The sequence below is a fragment of the Zingiber officinale genome, chromosome 2B (genome assembly GCF_018446385.1).
Source record: "Zingiber officinale cultivar Zhangliang chromosome 2B, Zo_v1.1, whole genome shotgun sequence".
In the NCBI taxonomy this organism is placed as follows: domain Eukaryota; kingdom Viridiplantae; phylum Streptophyta; class Magnoliopsida; order Zingiberales; family Zingiberaceae; genus Zingiber; species Zingiber officinale.
This window is the reverse complement of record NC_055989.1, coordinates 114316495-114334344: the sequence shown is the minus strand read 5'-3', so window position 1 is coordinate 114334344 and position 17850 is coordinate 114316495. Positions and strand designations below refer to the sequence as shown.

General features: G+C 41.3%; 1 protein-coding gene across 1 annotated transcript; it reads right to left on the bottom strand.

Moving 5' to 3' along the window:
- Positions 1 to 1885: 1885 nt before the first annotated feature.
- Positions 1886 to 2708, bottom strand: LOC122049443 (UPF0047 protein YjbQ-like). The gene is made up of 4 exons (XM_042610828.1): positions 2572 to 2708; positions 2280 to 2340; positions 2086 to 2180; positions 1886 to 1986 (listed from the first exon to the last, which is right to left on the bottom strand). The coding sequence occupies exons 1-4, from the start codon at positions 2644 to 2646 to the stop codon at positions 1945 to 1947; spliced, it is 273 nt and encodes a 90-aa protein (XP_042466762.1). The 5' UTR covers positions 2647 to 2708; the 3' UTR covers positions 1886 to 1944.
- Between the last annotated feature and the right edge of the window lie 15142 nt (positions 2709 to 17850).

Genomic DNA, 17850 nt, shown 5'->3' with positions numbered 1-17850 from the left:
CTAAACACCAATTTGATCTCAATATCAAATTATATGTTTGTCCTCAAATCAATTTCATTGATTATAATGCAAGAGATGATGACATGGCATATAATGATATCATAAGTAAAAACATGTGCCAATGTCATGATGTCATGGCATAAAGTTTGAAAACTTAAATAAAGCATGACATATAAACTAGCCTAAGCATTATCATGACATTTCAAATGATAATAAAATAAATATGATGTCATGGCATGGCATATGGCAACCAATCATGGCAAGTTAGCACAACTAAAATACCTAAATTCCCTATCTAAGTATCCTTAGCCTTAGCTAACTTAAAATCTAACCCTAGATTGCCCATATATCCCTAAGAGAAAACCCAAATCCCAATTATGGTATTTCTCTAGGTTTTCTTAAATTGTGCCAAATAAGATTAAAATCGATATTTTTCAAATATGGCACAATTTACTCTTCAAGGAGTAAATAATAATTCTTTTTCATTTTCAAAGGTTATCAAAATCTTGAAAATGCTCCTTGAGTGTCAATTTCCTCAAAGTTGGGTTAACTACCCTTTTAATTGGAGTTGACACTCTCTAACCCATCTATGGGATAGAGAAGATGCTCCTAGGAACCCAATATCTATGTGAGCTCATTGGGTTCACTAAATATTCACTAGAGATGACTTCCCTAGCAACCCTCCTAATGACCCTCCTAGGCTTTGAAGCCTTGGTCATTTGGGACTCATCAAGATCAACTCTAGGGGTGACTCCCCTTGTGACCTTGGTGGTCTTCCTAGCCCTAGGTTTTGTTCCATAATCGAATGGAACATCATGATAGGTGGGCTTGACCACTTGAGACTTAGGTTTGTGACCCATACCTTTCTTATCCTTGGACATTGGTTTTTGACCCTTAAACCCTAGGGATGACTTCTCCATGTCACTACAAGAAAAAAGCTAAACAACAACGCTTTTTTGGCGTTGTCGTATGTACTTAAAAAGTGATGTTGTAGATGGTGTTGTAGAAAGTCATATCAAAGACAACGCTTTAAAAGCGTTGTGGTTGGTCACAAAGACAACGCTTTTTAAGCGTTGTCTTTTCGTTCTTAAAAAGCGTTGTTATAGATGTTGTTGTAAAAATGCACATATCAAAGACAACGCTTTAAAAGCGTTGTGGTTGGTCTCAAAGACATTGTTTTTTAAGCGTTGTCTTTTATTACTTAAAAACGTTGTCTTTTTAAATTTATAAAAAATAGTGTTTTTCTTAATTAAATAGCAAAAATTATAAAAAATACTCAAAATTTACATATAATTGAATATCCACAACCACAATCATTTTTATAATAAGACTATTTAACAAATAAATAAAACTTTATATTATACAAACAAAATGTATACATATTGATCCACTAATTAATTTTGTATCATACAAGTTATCCTTAACTTCATGACAATAATTTTTCAAACACACAAGTTTTACAAAACCTCATCATTGACTCTTCTTTAAGATTGCTGGACTTAATCTTAAAGGATCCATATCCAGTAGAGAGCAACCTATACATCACATTGAAACAAAATGATCAAAAGTTACAAGCTAATAGTGTGAAGTGCTACATAATAGAACAAGTTTCTATGCTTCCTCAAAATGGAGAGAAATCAATTGTGTGCTTTCCTTAAAGAAGAGAAGAACCATTCCTGTCTTATTGAAACAGAAAGATAAAGCATGATTAATAGTCTTGCTGCTATTATTCGAGAAGGATGGTCGCTTGATTAGAAGAATTATACATAGGGAATGACAATCATAAGCTCTTCTACAATATTTAATGCCAAGATCAGCACAGCAGTTCAATAAATCGTAACTGCTTTATCAGCTGATACTGATTTTTCTGGCAATTGCTAGAGATGAAAGAAGGCTATTTCAGTATTGGGTGTTAATGAAATTGGGAGGCTGCAATTTTCACGTTTACTCACCTTCCAATGTGTGCTTCCACGGTGCAGATCGACCCTAACACAATAAGCAAAGGATGAATCATAAGTAAATCGTCAAAAAAAAAATCCAATTCTATATTTTGCAGTAATCACTAAAGGGATCTATGAATATCACCTCTGGCACAATCCGATTCAGAAATGTTTCAGTGTCGCTCTGAACATCAGAGTCATAATTCTCATTTATGGTGAGAGAAGCACTTGTATGTTGCACTGAACAAGTATTTAACCTTCTGATCAGAAGAACAGCAGCAAAATGCAACGGACAATTTGTTTTTAATAAAATTGTAATCGCAGTCAACGAAAACTCACGGAAAAGATGAGCAAGGCCGCATTTGAAGCCCGACAAATCTTGTTGTATCTCTTCAACAATCTGGCACAACACCAGAAGCATACGAGTTATGTTTCATCACATTTTCCTATACATCGAGCGTCCATCAGTAAGAAATATAAGAGATCAAGTACAACCAAACGCATCTATCGATTGACCAGTGGATCATTTTCCAAACACAACAGGAAAAAAATTGCTTTTTACTGATTAATAAGGGAGATAAAATCAAGAAATGATCGGAAGAAAAAGAGACAGATTTGGGGGCGATTGAACCTTGGGGGTGATGAGATGGCATCCGCGCCTCTGAGCAGGGACGACGACGGTCTTCTGTGCCCACTTGGCGGCCATGGCCTCAGAGACAGCAGTAGAAATGCCGGCGGCGGCCACGACAAGTGTACGAGGGCCCTTATGGGATCTCAAACGGGGGATCGCATGGAATTGCTTCTTTAAGTCCAGCAATCTCTTCTTCTGAAAGGCTTTCAGCTATCACTCTTAGAGCCATCTTCTTCAACTTGTCATCAACACACTGGGGTTGTAGGCAATCAAGAAATTTTGTATGAAAACTTTCATACATGTAAATCTCGTACTAAATAATATGTCAATGTTATATATACATGTAATTCATACCGTAAGTGTGTTTATATCGTAACTGACAAGTTTTCTTTAGGGCCAACTTCTACTCAAGCTCTTTAAACACTGCATCAAAATAAAAAAATTGGCATTAGTTCTATGCTAAATGAAAATCATATTTAGAGGAAAAAGCGGGAGTGTTGTAGATGGATATATTAACCAAGCATATTAATGTTTGACCTGTCTTTACAAGTTCTAAGCATATATATTAACCAAGCATATAACCTAAGAGGAATAAGTTACAAAATGCTACTTGATGTTTGACCTGTCTTTATTGGATTTTGCGGCCCCGGTCTTCTTGTAGCCAGGTACAATGTAATACTTGATGTTGACTCTACCTTTGCAGTTGTTTCGGCTTGAGGAGTGGCAAAGAATGGTGGAGTAGAGGATGGATTTCAGGTATTCATCCGTGCCATCGAGGAAATGACTCCAGTAGGTGACTAGCATGTTGACCAGGGCATGCTTGGAGAAGATGACTTGTTTCAGAAGCTTTTTAGATCAAAGATACGAAGTGCATTGTTATAAAACTAGATGCACGAACACTTGCTTATACGGTTCTTGAAATAAAATACATTCGTAACCGTCACTAGCCCAAGCTCAATAAGGAAAATTCACGGTAAATGTGCATAGTATACCTCAGATACTGCAGATGATAGGGAAGGCCAGAAGACAGTTTGACACAAATATTGAGATTGCCCAAGCCAATCCATGGTACTAATCCTGACAGCTCCTCCAAATCAAGGGATTCACTTCAACTTTCCTAAACCAAAGAAGAAACAGATGGATTACAAAAGAAAACAATTTGCACCATCAAACTGAAACTTATAATAAGCCTTAATAAATTAATGAAAAAAGAATTGTTTAGAAGTTCACTGAGAAACATATGAAAATACAACAAATGCAACTGCAAAAAAAAATAAAAAACTAGTATCCAATTAACTTTTTTTTATACTTTCAGATCAAAAGGTCAAATTTATATACTTTGGTTCATGTTCAAGCAAGAGGATAACAATCTCATCGACAGTTAGTATTTCCTTTTAATATAGAACACTAAAAAGAAGGAATATCAATGATGAAACAAACCTGAAAATGCGAGCTACTGAGGCAGCGAGCAATCTGCTTGAACAAGGTAATCATGCAGCGTTGGAACTCTGTCGTGAGCATCAAAGACCAAATATTACCGAATATTAAGATCATTGACCAACCACATAATTGAAGCTAATTGTCTGGAGTTGCAGGAAAGAATAATCAAAAGTAAAGTTGTTCCCAACCTCTCAAGTTCCGATTCATGAATCTTATGCTTTAATTCAAACTAAAACAGCACAAAGAGAATGCTCAAGGAGACAAGGAGCTTTATTTGTCACCAATCAAGTGGGAAAACATAATAGAAGCTTCAGAGCAGTGGTCTGGGGAACAACTTTACTGGCCCTTGGGTTACTGAAGCTTACAAATTGCTTACTGCCAAGAACGTTTCAAACCTGGTTGATTTATCTGCATCTGTTCTATAGAAACTCTAGCTATCACCTCTAAGTTCTCAATGCATTCACCATTAATTGATTGCAGCAAAAGGAAACCACTGCATGTAATAGACTTTTCGACTTGATCTCTTCTCCAAGTAAGAACATTTCAAACCTAGATACCTAGTAAATCCACATCCATTCTATATAAACCCGTCACCTCTAAGCTCTCAATGCATTCATTCACCATTTACTTCCTCAATACATGCTCTAGTACTTGAGAATTCAAGCTATGCAAGGAATGGCTGTTAAACTCCTCATTGCACTGCTTGCCTTGGCTTCCTCACGCAAAGGGTATGCATGCATGCAACTTTACTCTCGAAAACTAGAAGATATATTGAAGTCATTATCAGAAGAACATGAAAATTTACTTACAATCTTGTGTACTGTGTTCACCAAATCTTCACCTTCAAACTCTCCTCCTTTGTTGGCGCGTCCTTTCTTCCACATAATAGCTCTATTGATGTCATTATCATCACATAATTCAGTCCCTACAACAAAGAAAAATCAAATAACAAATGTGAAATAATTTAATGTGAATCAATTAGAGGGTTCTTAGAGGAAATATATTTTAAAAATACTTACAGGAGGAAAGAAGGCACTACAAATTAGCTTAAGGGGATCACACTCTGGTTTAAATTAGCTCCTTATTTTATCATGTTAGAAGCAAGCTTATTAACTGAGCTTGATTAATGAGTATACCTATGCCCCTGACCCTGAATGAGGGGAATATTACAATATAGAGAAAGGATAGGCATGGAGTATGACAGGTTGTGTGGCTAGATTGATGCTTATTGAGCATGTGCATGCTTTAAATGTTTGTGCCACTAGCTAAAAGAGTAAATTTTATTGCTTAAAAGAATAACAAAATGTAAAATTGAATAGTAAAAATTCCTAGTACCAACCAAGAATAAAGGTATATATGAAGCATTAAATATAATCCTAAGTTAGGTTCAAATGCGCAAGAAATCACAAAGATTATGCTGAAAAACAGATCATTTTTAAGCAGGACATAATTTTGGAAGTCTAATTAAATCCGATATGTAATTATACACTAAAGCATTATATTTGCCCATGTAGAAAATCGCATGCAAAAATTGTAATCTGCAAACTAAATTGATAAGATTTTAACAACAAGATAAAACTTCATTATTGGAAAAAAGAAAGAAAGAAAGAAAGTTCGTTCTTTTGTTGTTAATTCCAACAAAGGAAAAATGAAATGAAAGGCAACGATGAGAACAACACTTGTTAGATGTTACCCCCAACCAGAACCAGCTAGCCAACCAGATGAGATCGTTGGAACATTAAAACTCTGGTCAACTCCAAGATCCAGCAGCTCTATTCTCTCTACAATGAAAGCAGGACCCTTTGCCGACCTAATATAACAACGAACAGAGGTAAGTAACTACTGCTTTCTAACATTACTTTCTGTCAAAAATTGACCAACCAGATCAGCAAGAAGGGTGTTGAAGAGAAGGAAATGGTTGAGAGGTTTACCTTGGCTTAGTTTACGAATTGGGATGGAAGTCTCTGCCCTGTGCAAAACCCTAGCAGGAAGGCCTGCACGGTACAAAATTATTTATGATAGATAGGTTACAAAATCGAAAATGGGGCCAGCACAAAAAGGTAGACCACGCTCGTCCCCCCGTGCGATCCCTTTACTACACCATAACTGATCCCATCTCTCTCGACTTGGAGGAGTTGGGCCGGCGTGAGGAGTTTTGCGTGAGGAGTTTGGGTCGAGATTAGGGTTCAGAGGAGATCACGCGGCAAGGAGAGGAGAAGGCGCTCGTGGAGAGGAGAAGGCGCTCGTGGAGAGGAGTGGAGAGGAGAAGGCGCTCGTGGAGAGGAGAAGGCGCTCGTGGAGAGGAGAAGGAGAGGAGAAGGCACTCGTGGAGAGGAGAACTCGTGGAGAGGAGTGGTGAGGAGAAGGCGCGCGCGCATTGAGGGTTTAGAGTTTAGCAAAGCGAGGGCTGCGAATTTATTTTAAGTGAGTTTAGGGGAAACATACACAACACTTTAAAAAACGTTTTTTAAAAAAATGTTGTCTTTGACCATAAACAACAACACTAAAGACAACACTTCATTAAAAACCGTTGTCTTTAGTAAAAAGTAAATACCATAGACAACGCTTTTCACTAAAAGCGTTGTAAAACAAAGAACGACAACGTTTTTATTAAAAAGCGTTGTCTATTGGGTGTTGTTGAATGCAAAAATTCTTGTAGCATGTTCTTAAGAGTCTTTTCCAAAGTATCAAGTCTTGACTTCAAGACTTGATTCTCCTTCTCTAATACCTCAATTTTTGATTTATCACTCTTCCTTGAGGTATTCTTAGGCATATGTCTAGTTGATTTAGGATTCCTACCTAGGTTATCCTTAGCCTTAGATGGGTTGATCCTAGGGTTAGCCTTTCTAGAATTATCCTTATCTAGACTCACATGTTTAGCTCCTAAGCACATGTATTGATTCCTAAGGTTAACATGCTTGTTATCATCGACAAGTGCAATAAAATTCCTAGCATGCATTTTATTAGAATTGCAAAAATGAACCTTAGAGGTTACCTTAGGGTTTGCCTTAACTCCCCCTATCGATGTGCCCGGTCTCTTGCCCTTGTGAGGTTGCCTCCCCCTCGGACAATGGCTCCTATAGTGTCCCCTTTGCTTGCATTGGAAGCACACGATGTGCTCCTTGCCCTTGCGTTTCGGGACTCCGGCTTCCTTGACCTTTGGCGCCGGTGGAGTCTTTCTTACCCTCTTCGGACACTTACTCTTGTAATGTCCATGTTCCCTACACTCAAAGCACATAATGTGTAATTTAATTGAACTTAAATTGCTTGAGTTACCTAGGGTTGAGGGTGGATGCGAGCTCTCTTCTTCATCCCTTTCGGAGGTAGAAGCTTCTTCTTCTTGCTCCGAACTTGAAGAAGAACTCTCCTTCTCTTCGTCCTTAGATGTTGAGTAACCCTCAACTTCTAATTCCTCTCCTCCATGATGTGAGCTACTTGATGACTCACTTGTCTCCTCTTCATGATTTGAAGTGGAGCTCTCCTCATGGTACTTGGCCAAGTTATCCCATAATTCCTTGGCATTGTTGTAACCTATCTTACACAAGATGTTAGTAGGCAATGAAAATTCAATTATTCTCGTTACCTCTTCGTTGATTTCGGATTTGTGAATTTGTTCTCTGGTCCACTCCTTCTTCTCAAGAGGTTTTCCTTCCTTATCCACCGGAGGAGTAAAACCTTCTTGTACACAAAACCAATTCATTATGTTAGTCATAAGAAAGTACTTCATCCTTACCTTCAAATACACGAAGTCACCGCATTCGTAGAAGGGTGGAATGGTGACATCTTCTCCGAGTAGATCAATCCTCTAGCTCGTGCTCCCCGGGTGTTAATCCGATGAAGAGCAAACCTTTGCTCTGATACCACTTGTTAGGATCTCTTCGTACGGCTAGAGAGGGGGGGGTGTGAATAGCCGACCCCAATTGCTCGCGTTTCTTTCTACAAACTAGGGTTAGCGCAGCGGAAACTAAATGCAGAAAGAAAACATGAGAAGAAATCAAACCTCTACGCAAGGATGTAACGAGGTTCGGAGATGAAACTCCTACTCCTCGGCGTGTCCGTAAGGTGGACGAAGCCTATCAATCCGTCGGTGGATGAGTCCCCGGAAAACCGGCTAAATCAAACTCCTTGTGGGTGGAGAAACCTCGCCACAATCACTTGCAACAGCAAGCTAAGAGTACAAGAGAATAGCAAGAACAAAATACAACAGGAATGTAAACACAGTAGCTTGCCTTCTCGTCGACTGGGGTCCCGGATGAAGTAGCAACTTCACGGACAGATGCAACAAGCAACTCAGCAGCAGCTGATCCAGTCGTGGAATGAAGCTCACGCGAAGCTTCGACAAGGAGGAGCTCAACAAAGCTCAAGCACAACAGCACTTCGCAACAGGAAGGAAGAAGAAGAAGTAGAAGGAGAGTGTTCACCGAAGTCCTGTAGCCCTCTTTTATACCTGCGAAGAAGAAGAGCAGAGAACTAGCCGTTGCGTCGCAACGGCTAGATTCCTGATCGGTCTGTGGACCGATCAGGGAACCTCCTGATCGGTCCATAGACCGATCAGGGACTTCCTGATCTTCTCGCGAGGTTGCGTTGCCTCCTGATCGGTCTCCAGACCGATCATATTACAATCAGTGAGCCACTGGTCTGATTCTGATCGGTCACCAGACCGATCAGGGCAAATGCAGTATCACTGGATCGGTCACCAGACCGATCAGGGCAAACGCAGTATCACTGGATCGGTCACCAGACCGATCCAAACTTCTCAGCCCTAAACCTATGGCTTCCACACCAGCATCCGGTCAACCTTGACCTGTTGGTACATCATCCCTAGCATCTGGTCACTCCCTTGACCTGCTAGCACTCCCCGCTAAGTGTCCGGTCAATCCCTTTGACCCACTTAGACTTTTCCACACCAGATGTCCAATCATCTCTGATCCATCTGGATTTTCCCTTGCCCGGCTTCACTCACCAGGACTTTCCACACTGCCTAACATCCCAGTTAGGACTTTCTCACTGCCTGGCTTCACTCACCAGGACTTTCCAACTGCCTAACATCCCAGTTAGGACTTTCCCTCGTGCCAAGCTCCCTGCTTGGACTTCTCCGTGCCAAGTCTCCATACTTGGACTTTTCCAGTGCCAAGTCTCCATACTTGGACTTTTCCAGTGCCAAGTCTCCATACTTGGACTTTTCCCGTGCCAAGTCTCCATACTTGGACTTTTCGCGTGCCAAGCTCCCTGCTTGGACTTTTCCAGTGCCAAGTCTCCATACTTGGACTTTTCCAAGGCCAAGCTTTTTTTTGCCAAGTCTCCATACTTGGACTTTTCCAGCAAGTCTCCATACTTGGACTTTTCGTGTCCAAGCTCCCTGCGACTTTTCCGTGCTAAGTCTCCATACTTGGACTTTTCCACAAGTCTCCATATTTGACTTTTCGCGCCAAGCTCCCTGCTTGACTTTTCCACCAAGTCTCCATACTTGGACTTTTCCAGTGCCAAGCTCCTTGCTTCGTTGCCAAGTCTCCATACTTGGACTTTTTCCCGAATCAGGTCAACCAGGTCAACCTTGACCTACGGTTGCACCAATAATCTCCCAAACATCTATTCTTGTCCCATATCAAGAATACAACTCTTCCACGAGTGTCAAACATCAAAATACAACTCAACTAGGTCAACCTTGACCTAAGGTTGCACCAACAATCTTCCTAAGTCAAACATCAAAATACAACTCGAGTCAGGTCAACTCGAGTCAGGTCAACCAGGTCAACCTTGACATAAGGTTGCACCGACAGTCTTCTGATGTGACATGGGGACTGACAGGCAGGATACTCCAAGCGACTCCATAAATAACCTGGTACCTGAAAAATATAGTGTCCACGGGGGTGAGTTCAACAACTCAGCAGATACCTAGTTGACATGTATAGTAAACTATAACAAATAGAAATAACTATGGAGTACAGTTTCCTAGACAAAAGCTGGAAATGCACAATAGGAAAGGGCTGAAGAGAACTGTACTCACCAGGGCCTCCTATCAGAATGGTCAGGTCGTCAGACCGAGAGTATCATAAATCCGGTATGCATGTCAAACATATGCATCCATCCAAATGCAGCATATAAGTGCAGCAAACACAATCAGTAAATGCATAAATGCATATGATGCCAATGACATGGTCACCTAACTCTAGTCAGCCATCTCACACACAACGGTGAGACCGAGTGGGTAGGGCTGTGACAACCGTGCACTCTGCCGTCCCTACTCCTGATGAGTGACCGAGTGGACGGGATGCTGTCGGAGTACACCTATCCTCCTATCCCAAATCATAAATGGGGGAGCTCAATGCTCTCATCTCCCGGTACACGATGACGGGGAGGAATATCTGCCGGCTACCACGCTACGTCACACTACCCATGAGCGGACCAACGGAGCCAAACAAAGTCCAACCGCCTGCCGACTACCACGCTGCTACACTAAACCAGCGGAGCCAAACAGAGCAGAACTGTCTGCCGGCTACCACGCTGAGCCACCAGACCAACGGAGCCAAACAGCAGAACTGCCACACACCTGTCTGATATACCACTAACCCATGAGTGGTGGTGTGTGCAGATACATGTAACTGGCGATGTGCTCGACAATAATGGAGCAAACTATCGCACAGCATGCAATCATGCGAGATGATGCATGACACTAAACATGTCAATATCCTGAACAACATAGCAACATCCATATATAAATATAAAATGTATACCATAAGACAATGAATCAAATCAAAGGTACACAGATCAGATAAGGTATCAAAAACCTAGGTCCTGAGCACAATAAGGCATGGTATGTCACTACCTCTATGAGCATATATACAATCATGTGGGTACTAACATAAAATGCATAACAGGGGAGCAAACAAGCATGTAACAGATCAGGTAGTGACCAATCGAAGCAAAGACAAACATAATCATTACTAAAGGTTATAACCTACTAAATATATCAACATAACTTTATCAAAGATAAGTCAAGGTACACGCCTCCAATAGGAAGGTCCAAATCCGACGTCGAGATGCTCGTCTCGTGTCAAAGTCCTGTGATACATGATATCTAGATTTAGCTAATTACATATAAATAAATTAGCTAAATCAAATCCTCGAGAAGCTAACATAAATCCAGATCCAATCATAAACCCTAATTGGATCACCTAACTCCTCCAAATCAACTCCAACGTATAAATGAAATCACCTCTAAACTTACCTAATTTACCCTCCTCTGTTGAATCACAGTCGGAGTAGTTGTTGCCAGAATGATGCCCGGAGCTAGGTGGAGCCGCTAACCTCCAAATCCACACCAAAATTCCCAAACCCTGCTGTATAGGTCAATATCCATCATATAGCTTACAATTCCAATACAGGTCACGAAATCAAATCCTGCTAATCCAATACCTTGCAAGCTTCACTCCAAATCCAGATTCACAGCTTTCTCTCAGGCGAACTCCACTTGCTACTGTGGGGGTGAACCAGCAGAGGACAACAATGGTATTAGGGCATCGGGTCAGAGGGGCGGCGACTGAGGAGGATTGCAAACTAGGGCACGAGAAAGACACTAGGACCTGATTCCTTTCTCCTGGCCGGAAGCAACCTTAGTAGAGATGCGCCGGCGAAGAACCTAGGGCACCGGCGGCGCGAGGAAGATGAGGATCAGTGAGGCGATGCCGCGAAAGGCTAGGGCACGGTGGGAGCTCGGCCGGGGAGTCTCGGTGGCTGGCACAGAGGAGATCGGAGAGGGTGTCGGCGTCGTCGGTACCTAGGGCAAAGGATCGCTCGACTGAGGAGAGGGAACCTAGAGCACCGGCAGGGGAGGAGAAGAAAGGGGAATAGGAGAAGGCACTGCGCGCCGCGTGAGGGAGAAGGAAGAGGAAGGGGAATCGGGCTCGGGAGTAAGGAGAAAGGGGGAGAGCTCGGCGTCGAGAGGAAGGGGAAGAGGCGTCGGGTTAGGGGAAGAATCGGGCGGGTGAGGAGAGAAAACGACGTTTAAGGGAGAAAGAAAAGAAAATAAAAATAAATAAGATAAATAAACTTTTCCTCACTTAAATGGGGTAGCCTAAACAGGCTTTCCCGGGGCCCAGTTTAATCCCCGTAAATTCGTCCATACGATCTTCGAAAAATTTCGGAAAAATTTCTAAAAATTTCAGAAAATTCCCTTATCACATCAATGACAACCAATCGTTTTCTCTAAGTTAGCACACTTGATAACCTCTTCCCATGAATTCTCAAATTCATTAAGTGTTAGCCCCAAAACTTAGCTAAGTTGGTCACCACATGGTAGAATTGTAAATCAAACAATAGTTGATTCTTGGCGAAGCCGGGAGAAATACCCTCCAATGTGATGGTATGCTTAGTTTTTTGATTTACGTCTCTACAGATGGTTGTGGGGCCAACCGTGTGGGGTCCCCGGGGTCAGCGTATGACTTTTTCCAAATCAAATTCATTATGTGTTGTAGAATTTCTAAAGCATGCCTTGGTAGTAGTCACAAAAATCAAATGGTTTAATTTATCTAGGAATTTATTCAGTATGTGCCATAAATAATATCGATACACTGTCTGAGGGAAAACTTGGGCAATGACTTTCGTCATAGCAGGATCCTGATATGTGATGATCATGTTTGATGCATCTTTAGGCATGATTTCTATGAACTTGTTAAGCAAACAAACAAAAGACTCAGTTTTCTCATCACTTATAAAGTCACAACCAAAAACAATGTTAATGATGATAATTAACTCTTACAAATGGTGCAAAGATCAACTCATATTTGTTGGTGATATATGTCTTATCAAATACAACTACATCGTCAAATACACTATATGCCATCCTTGATACATGATCCACTCAAAAACATTATATGAATCAATCTTGTAATTACAAAAAAAAAATTAAATTCTTCTCTTTCTCAGATGTAAATAACTCGACGGTATCGATATCCTTTTGTTAATCTCTTAGCTCTTTCTCAAAATTTCTAATCTTTTTTTGTGCGACCTATCCGCTCAGGTCATCCATACTCTATCTCCAATAATCGCATTTGTTGACAAGTTGACACATTGGCCTATGAAAATAATTGAGTCAATGCTTTCTTTGCTGCCGAAACATTATGATATGAGAGCGCCAAATGCACTTTTGAAGGAGTGAGAGTGGATGATTATGACTTTCCATAAAGTTAGGAACAACCCAATTAGGTTCAGTTTGTTCTTTGACAAGTGAAATCTTTGACATACAATCAGTTCTAACTTTGTTATATGCTCTTTCCCTTATCCATTGATTAGCTTTTGCATGTTTATTCCATTGCATTTGATATGTATGTCTTTTTTTAAAATACGATATTTTTATGTTGCAGACTTACGTTCGCGATAGAGAGGTTAGCTTTTTTTTTATTTTTTTTATTTATTTTTTTACATTGCAATTATGTCATTTAGAATTTTACTTTTAAAGTTTAGAGATTGGGTTAAAGTATAAAGCGAAAAAAAAACATTTTCAAATTAAAAAAAAAATTAAGCAGGCAAGGTATATATATATATATATATATATATATATATATATATATATAATAAACCTACATTATAGTTGATCATCCATATATTATTTTAAATTAACATAAAACTTAACTTATATATTTTTTATAAATAAAATCAAAGTCATTTTTTTCCAAAAAGATGTTGCTAGAAATTAAACAGAAGTCAATCCTAGACAAAGTAAATTATTAAATTTGTAACTTGACACTATGAGTTGTAGAACTGATATAGCATTTTATGTACTCATTCTATTATTTGTTATTATCTAAACCTTCCATCAACTATTATATTTGAAAATGAATTTTTTTTCATATAAATCAAATAAATAAAAATTTAATTTATAGAATAATTAAATTTTATAGCAAACTCTAAGTTTAAATTATTAAAGCATTGGTATTAGAATCCTCATTCAAAATTTAAAATTTAGGGTATAAGAACTATTTTATTAAATTTAGATATCTATTTTTTACTGCATAATACATAGATTCCTTAAAATTTATCGTATATTTATTTATTTTTTATTATTTGTTCTCTTTCCTTCCTATGTTTTATTATTAAAGGGAGGAAAGTGAACTTTTTTTATTATCAAGAGAGGAGAGAGAAATATTATTTAATATTTAGGAATGAAATTTATTTTTTAAATTCAGAGAACTATTATTTATAAAATATATTCAAAGAATTGGTACGACAATTGATGTAGATTTTTTTTATACAAAATATAAATTTTAAATAAAAATTTTGTTTTGAATAATTAATATGGACACTCTTACACCTTCAATTCATTATAAGTTGTTAACACTCTAAATAGAAACTTTATCCCTTTGTTTAAAAGGTTCATTTTAATAAAATTAATTTGGTCAAAGAGTATTTAATAAATTAGTATGTAATAACAAATCAGATCTTCTGTCCAAGATTCTCGTATCTCCGTATTTTCTCGTCAATCAGATGATCATAACATCCTCGTGATATGTACTGCATCTTTGAGATATGATTTAATTCGTCTGATCAATGAGGAAATACGGAGATACAGGAATCTTGGGACAGATGATCTAATCTTTACATGTGTCAATTTTTAAAATATATAAATTGATTTACAAATTATATTTTGCATTCAAATTTTTTTTAAAAAATAACCAACTACAAAAATGTCCTAACTTAAATATCAAAATTTTTAGCCCAAAAGAGTTTATTTTACTTAAAATATGATGGTAACCTATTTTATAAATTAATTAGTGATAATTTATTCTTATTTTTAAATTGCAATTTAATTTATAAATTGACACGCTAATTACTCTTTCAAAAAAAAAAAAACAAAAGAATTTGACCATTATAAATTCCTGAACACATTAAGTGATGTTGATATTTTTTAAGCCTAAAAGAATTATTTTAATAAAAAATTACCTCTAGCAGTTACGATTATTTATAAATTATAAAATATTTTGATCATGTCCGAATCGATGAATCAACGGACGCTGGGCACGTGGCGCTCTCCTTCTCGCTGACGTAGATCTCCGACCGGACGTATGGAGTTCCGGCGAACCTGCACAGAAGTCGGACCGGGAAGTGGTTCCCGGCGACGACCCTCCGACGCTCAAGTCAGGCAAGTGGATAGCAAAGAAATGGCTCCGAATATGCCAGAGTGCGTACCTCCGGTGAAGTGTGAGGCTCCTTATATAGAGCTGGGAAGGAGCTCATGCACATATACCGAGGCGAATACGTGTCCCTAGCCCATACCTCAGTAAGGGTTTGTCAGAAAGCTTACCTAACACCATACTGCTACAGTCCAAGCACGTCTTCGATGGGACAGCGGAACCCCTTGTCGTAAGATTTGAAGTATGGCCTGGTCATAGAGCATGCCCGCTGTCAGAAGATGTTCCTTGTCCTTTTCTCTGCTTACTCCATGCCGGGCGTTCGGCCGGCCAGCACTCGCCTTACGTCCGGCCGGTCATATATAGTGGTCTACTTGGGAGATTCTCGGTAATGTGCTCTGTGGAGACTGTTCGCAGTATTCTACCTTATGTCTTCGGCCGAGCGTGTCATCCGCTCGGCCCTACGATCCTGTTCAACGAGCGCCGGAACCCCGACTCCCGTCGGGGCGCCTTTTGCCATCAGTTAGACACCGGTCGGCCGGCCGGGCGGTCGGCCGGCCCACCCTTCCCCGGTCGGTCCACGTATCCAACCTTTTCTCGATCGTTCGGTCGGTCCATCCTTGTCCGATCGACCACCTGGCCCTTTGACTTCCACGTGGCGTTGACTCCCCGGAACGTCGGCGTCTATAAACCCCCCGAGCGGAAGACCGTCGAGCTCCGACGTTAAAAATCGAGAGACGAGCCGGCGTCTATAAACCCTCCGAGCGGAAGACCGTCGAGCTCCGACGTTAAAAATCGAGAGACGAGCCGGCGTCTATAAACCCCCGAGCGGAAGACCGTCGAGCTCCGACGTTAAAAATCGAGAGACGAGCCGGCGTCTATAAACCCCCCGAGCGGAAGACCGTCGAGCTCCGACGTTAAAAATCGAGAGACGAGCCGGCGTCTATAAACCCCCCGAGCGGAAGACCGTCGAGCTCCGACGTTAAAAATCGAGAGACGAGCCGGCGTCTATAAACCCTCCGAGCGGAAGACCGTCGAGCTCCGACGTTAAAAATCGAGAGACGAGCCGGCGTCTATAAACCCTCCGAGCGGAAGACCGTCGAGCTCCGACGTTAAAAATCGAGAGACGAGCCGGCGTCTATAAACCCTCCGAGCGGAAGAAGGCGATCGAGAGGACTTGTACTCGCCGTCAATATCGTTTGACCACCTATGCGTTCTGCTCAGCCCAGTACCCAAAGGTACTTCATCAATATCCAGTGAATAACCTCTTTTGTCGAATCAGAATATATTCGTCCGAGCGGAACTGGTACGCAAAATACTTTGTAAAAATACCTTTCGAGCACGAGAGGTGTGATAAGAGGCGAGCGGACAACACACATATTAACTAGCGAAAGGACAAAACAAGCGAAAGGATAGCATATTAAAAAGACTGGCCGAGTGGCCAAATTACAAAAAAGGAGTGTCTTTTGCCGAGCGGCCAAATTACATGTAAAACTTCTACTCTAGGTAATCATAGAGGTCCTTCGGGATGTTGTCGAGGAGCGCCACCTGATCTGCGGCCGGGATGACGGCGACTCGGGAAGTTGCCCCTTGGACTTCAAGTATGTGGTGGTGGCGGTCATGGCGAGGTCGAAAGCAGTGTACATCCGCTCGCAAACTTTCTCCGAAAATTCGGGTGAGCGAATGTAATTCTGTCTCAGGGCGGTGACTCGGCTTGGCTCGACCTCTTGGTATTCTTTGAAGGCCAATTGGGACGTGGCAAGGGACTCCTGCAGAGTTTTCAGCTCGTCTATATACTTGAGTGAGTCAGCCGAGCGGCCCGCTTTCTCGCCATCGAGCTGCTCCATCAGCTCCTTTACTTTTTGCTCTAGGCCCCGAGCCTCCACATTCTTTTTCTCCAGGTCAGAGATAGCCGTGTTCTTCCGCTCGGTCGCCAAGCTTATCTTGTGATCCAGAGATTTATTCACTCGCTCGAGCTCGGCCAGATTGTGAGCCTGGTCGGCTGTCTTCTTTTGCTTGGCCGCCAGTAAATCCTGAGCCTTTTTAAGCTCTTTCTTCAGCTCGGCATATGAAGGGCCTTGAGAGCCGGACGGACCGCTTGCAGCCTTTAGTTGCCTCAATTCTGCGTCCACCATCGCCAGACGATTGCAAACGGCAATCTCCTCCACCCATCTCTGTCACGAGCAAGGTGTTAGAAGCCGATCGGAAATATTGCGTAATGGACTATATGAAATAAACTTACCCCCGTAGCCTGTTGTATATGACTGTCAGCCAGATTACTGAGGGGGATCAGGGCGACGCGAGCCCGAGCGTCGGCCCACATTTCGGCTAAGGGCCCTTTCATGGTAATCAGGTGCTCGGGCGTTGTTGGCCGATCGGTTTCAGGCATTAATTCCTCAGTCGGGAGATGTAGGGAGACCCGGATGGTTCGGCGCCGATCGAGAGTTGTCTGAGCAGAGGTCGGAGAAGGATCAGAGGCCGGTGCCGAGAATTGGGATAAGATGGTTGAACGCTGGACTCGTTGGGGAGCGGGCGGAAGGATGCTGACGGGAACAACCTCAATAGGGTCTGCCGACGCGTCCAAGTGAGAGGGGGTCCGGTCGGACGAAATGGCCTCGACCTCTGGAGCCTTGCCGTGGGCGCTTGCAGTGGCCCGGGCGGAAGGCTGAACCACAGATGTGGCTGATCGGAGTGGAGTCTCCACTTGGCGCCT

Bases quoted from the DNA above. Each gene is read 5' to 3' on its own strand.
- LOC122049443 (XM_042610828.1), bottom strand. From the start codon at position 2,646: ATGGCCGCCAAGTGGGCACAGAAGACCGTCGTCGTCCCTGCTCAGAGG. The intron at 2,341-2,571 runs GTTCAATCGCCC...GTGTTGTGCCAG, and splicing joins GCCATCTCATCACCCCCAAG to ATTGTTGAAGAGATACAACA. The intron at 2,181-2,279 runs GTGAGTTTTCGT...ATACTTGTTCAG, and splicing joins CGGCCTTGCTCATCTTTTCC to TGCAACATACAAGTGCTTCT.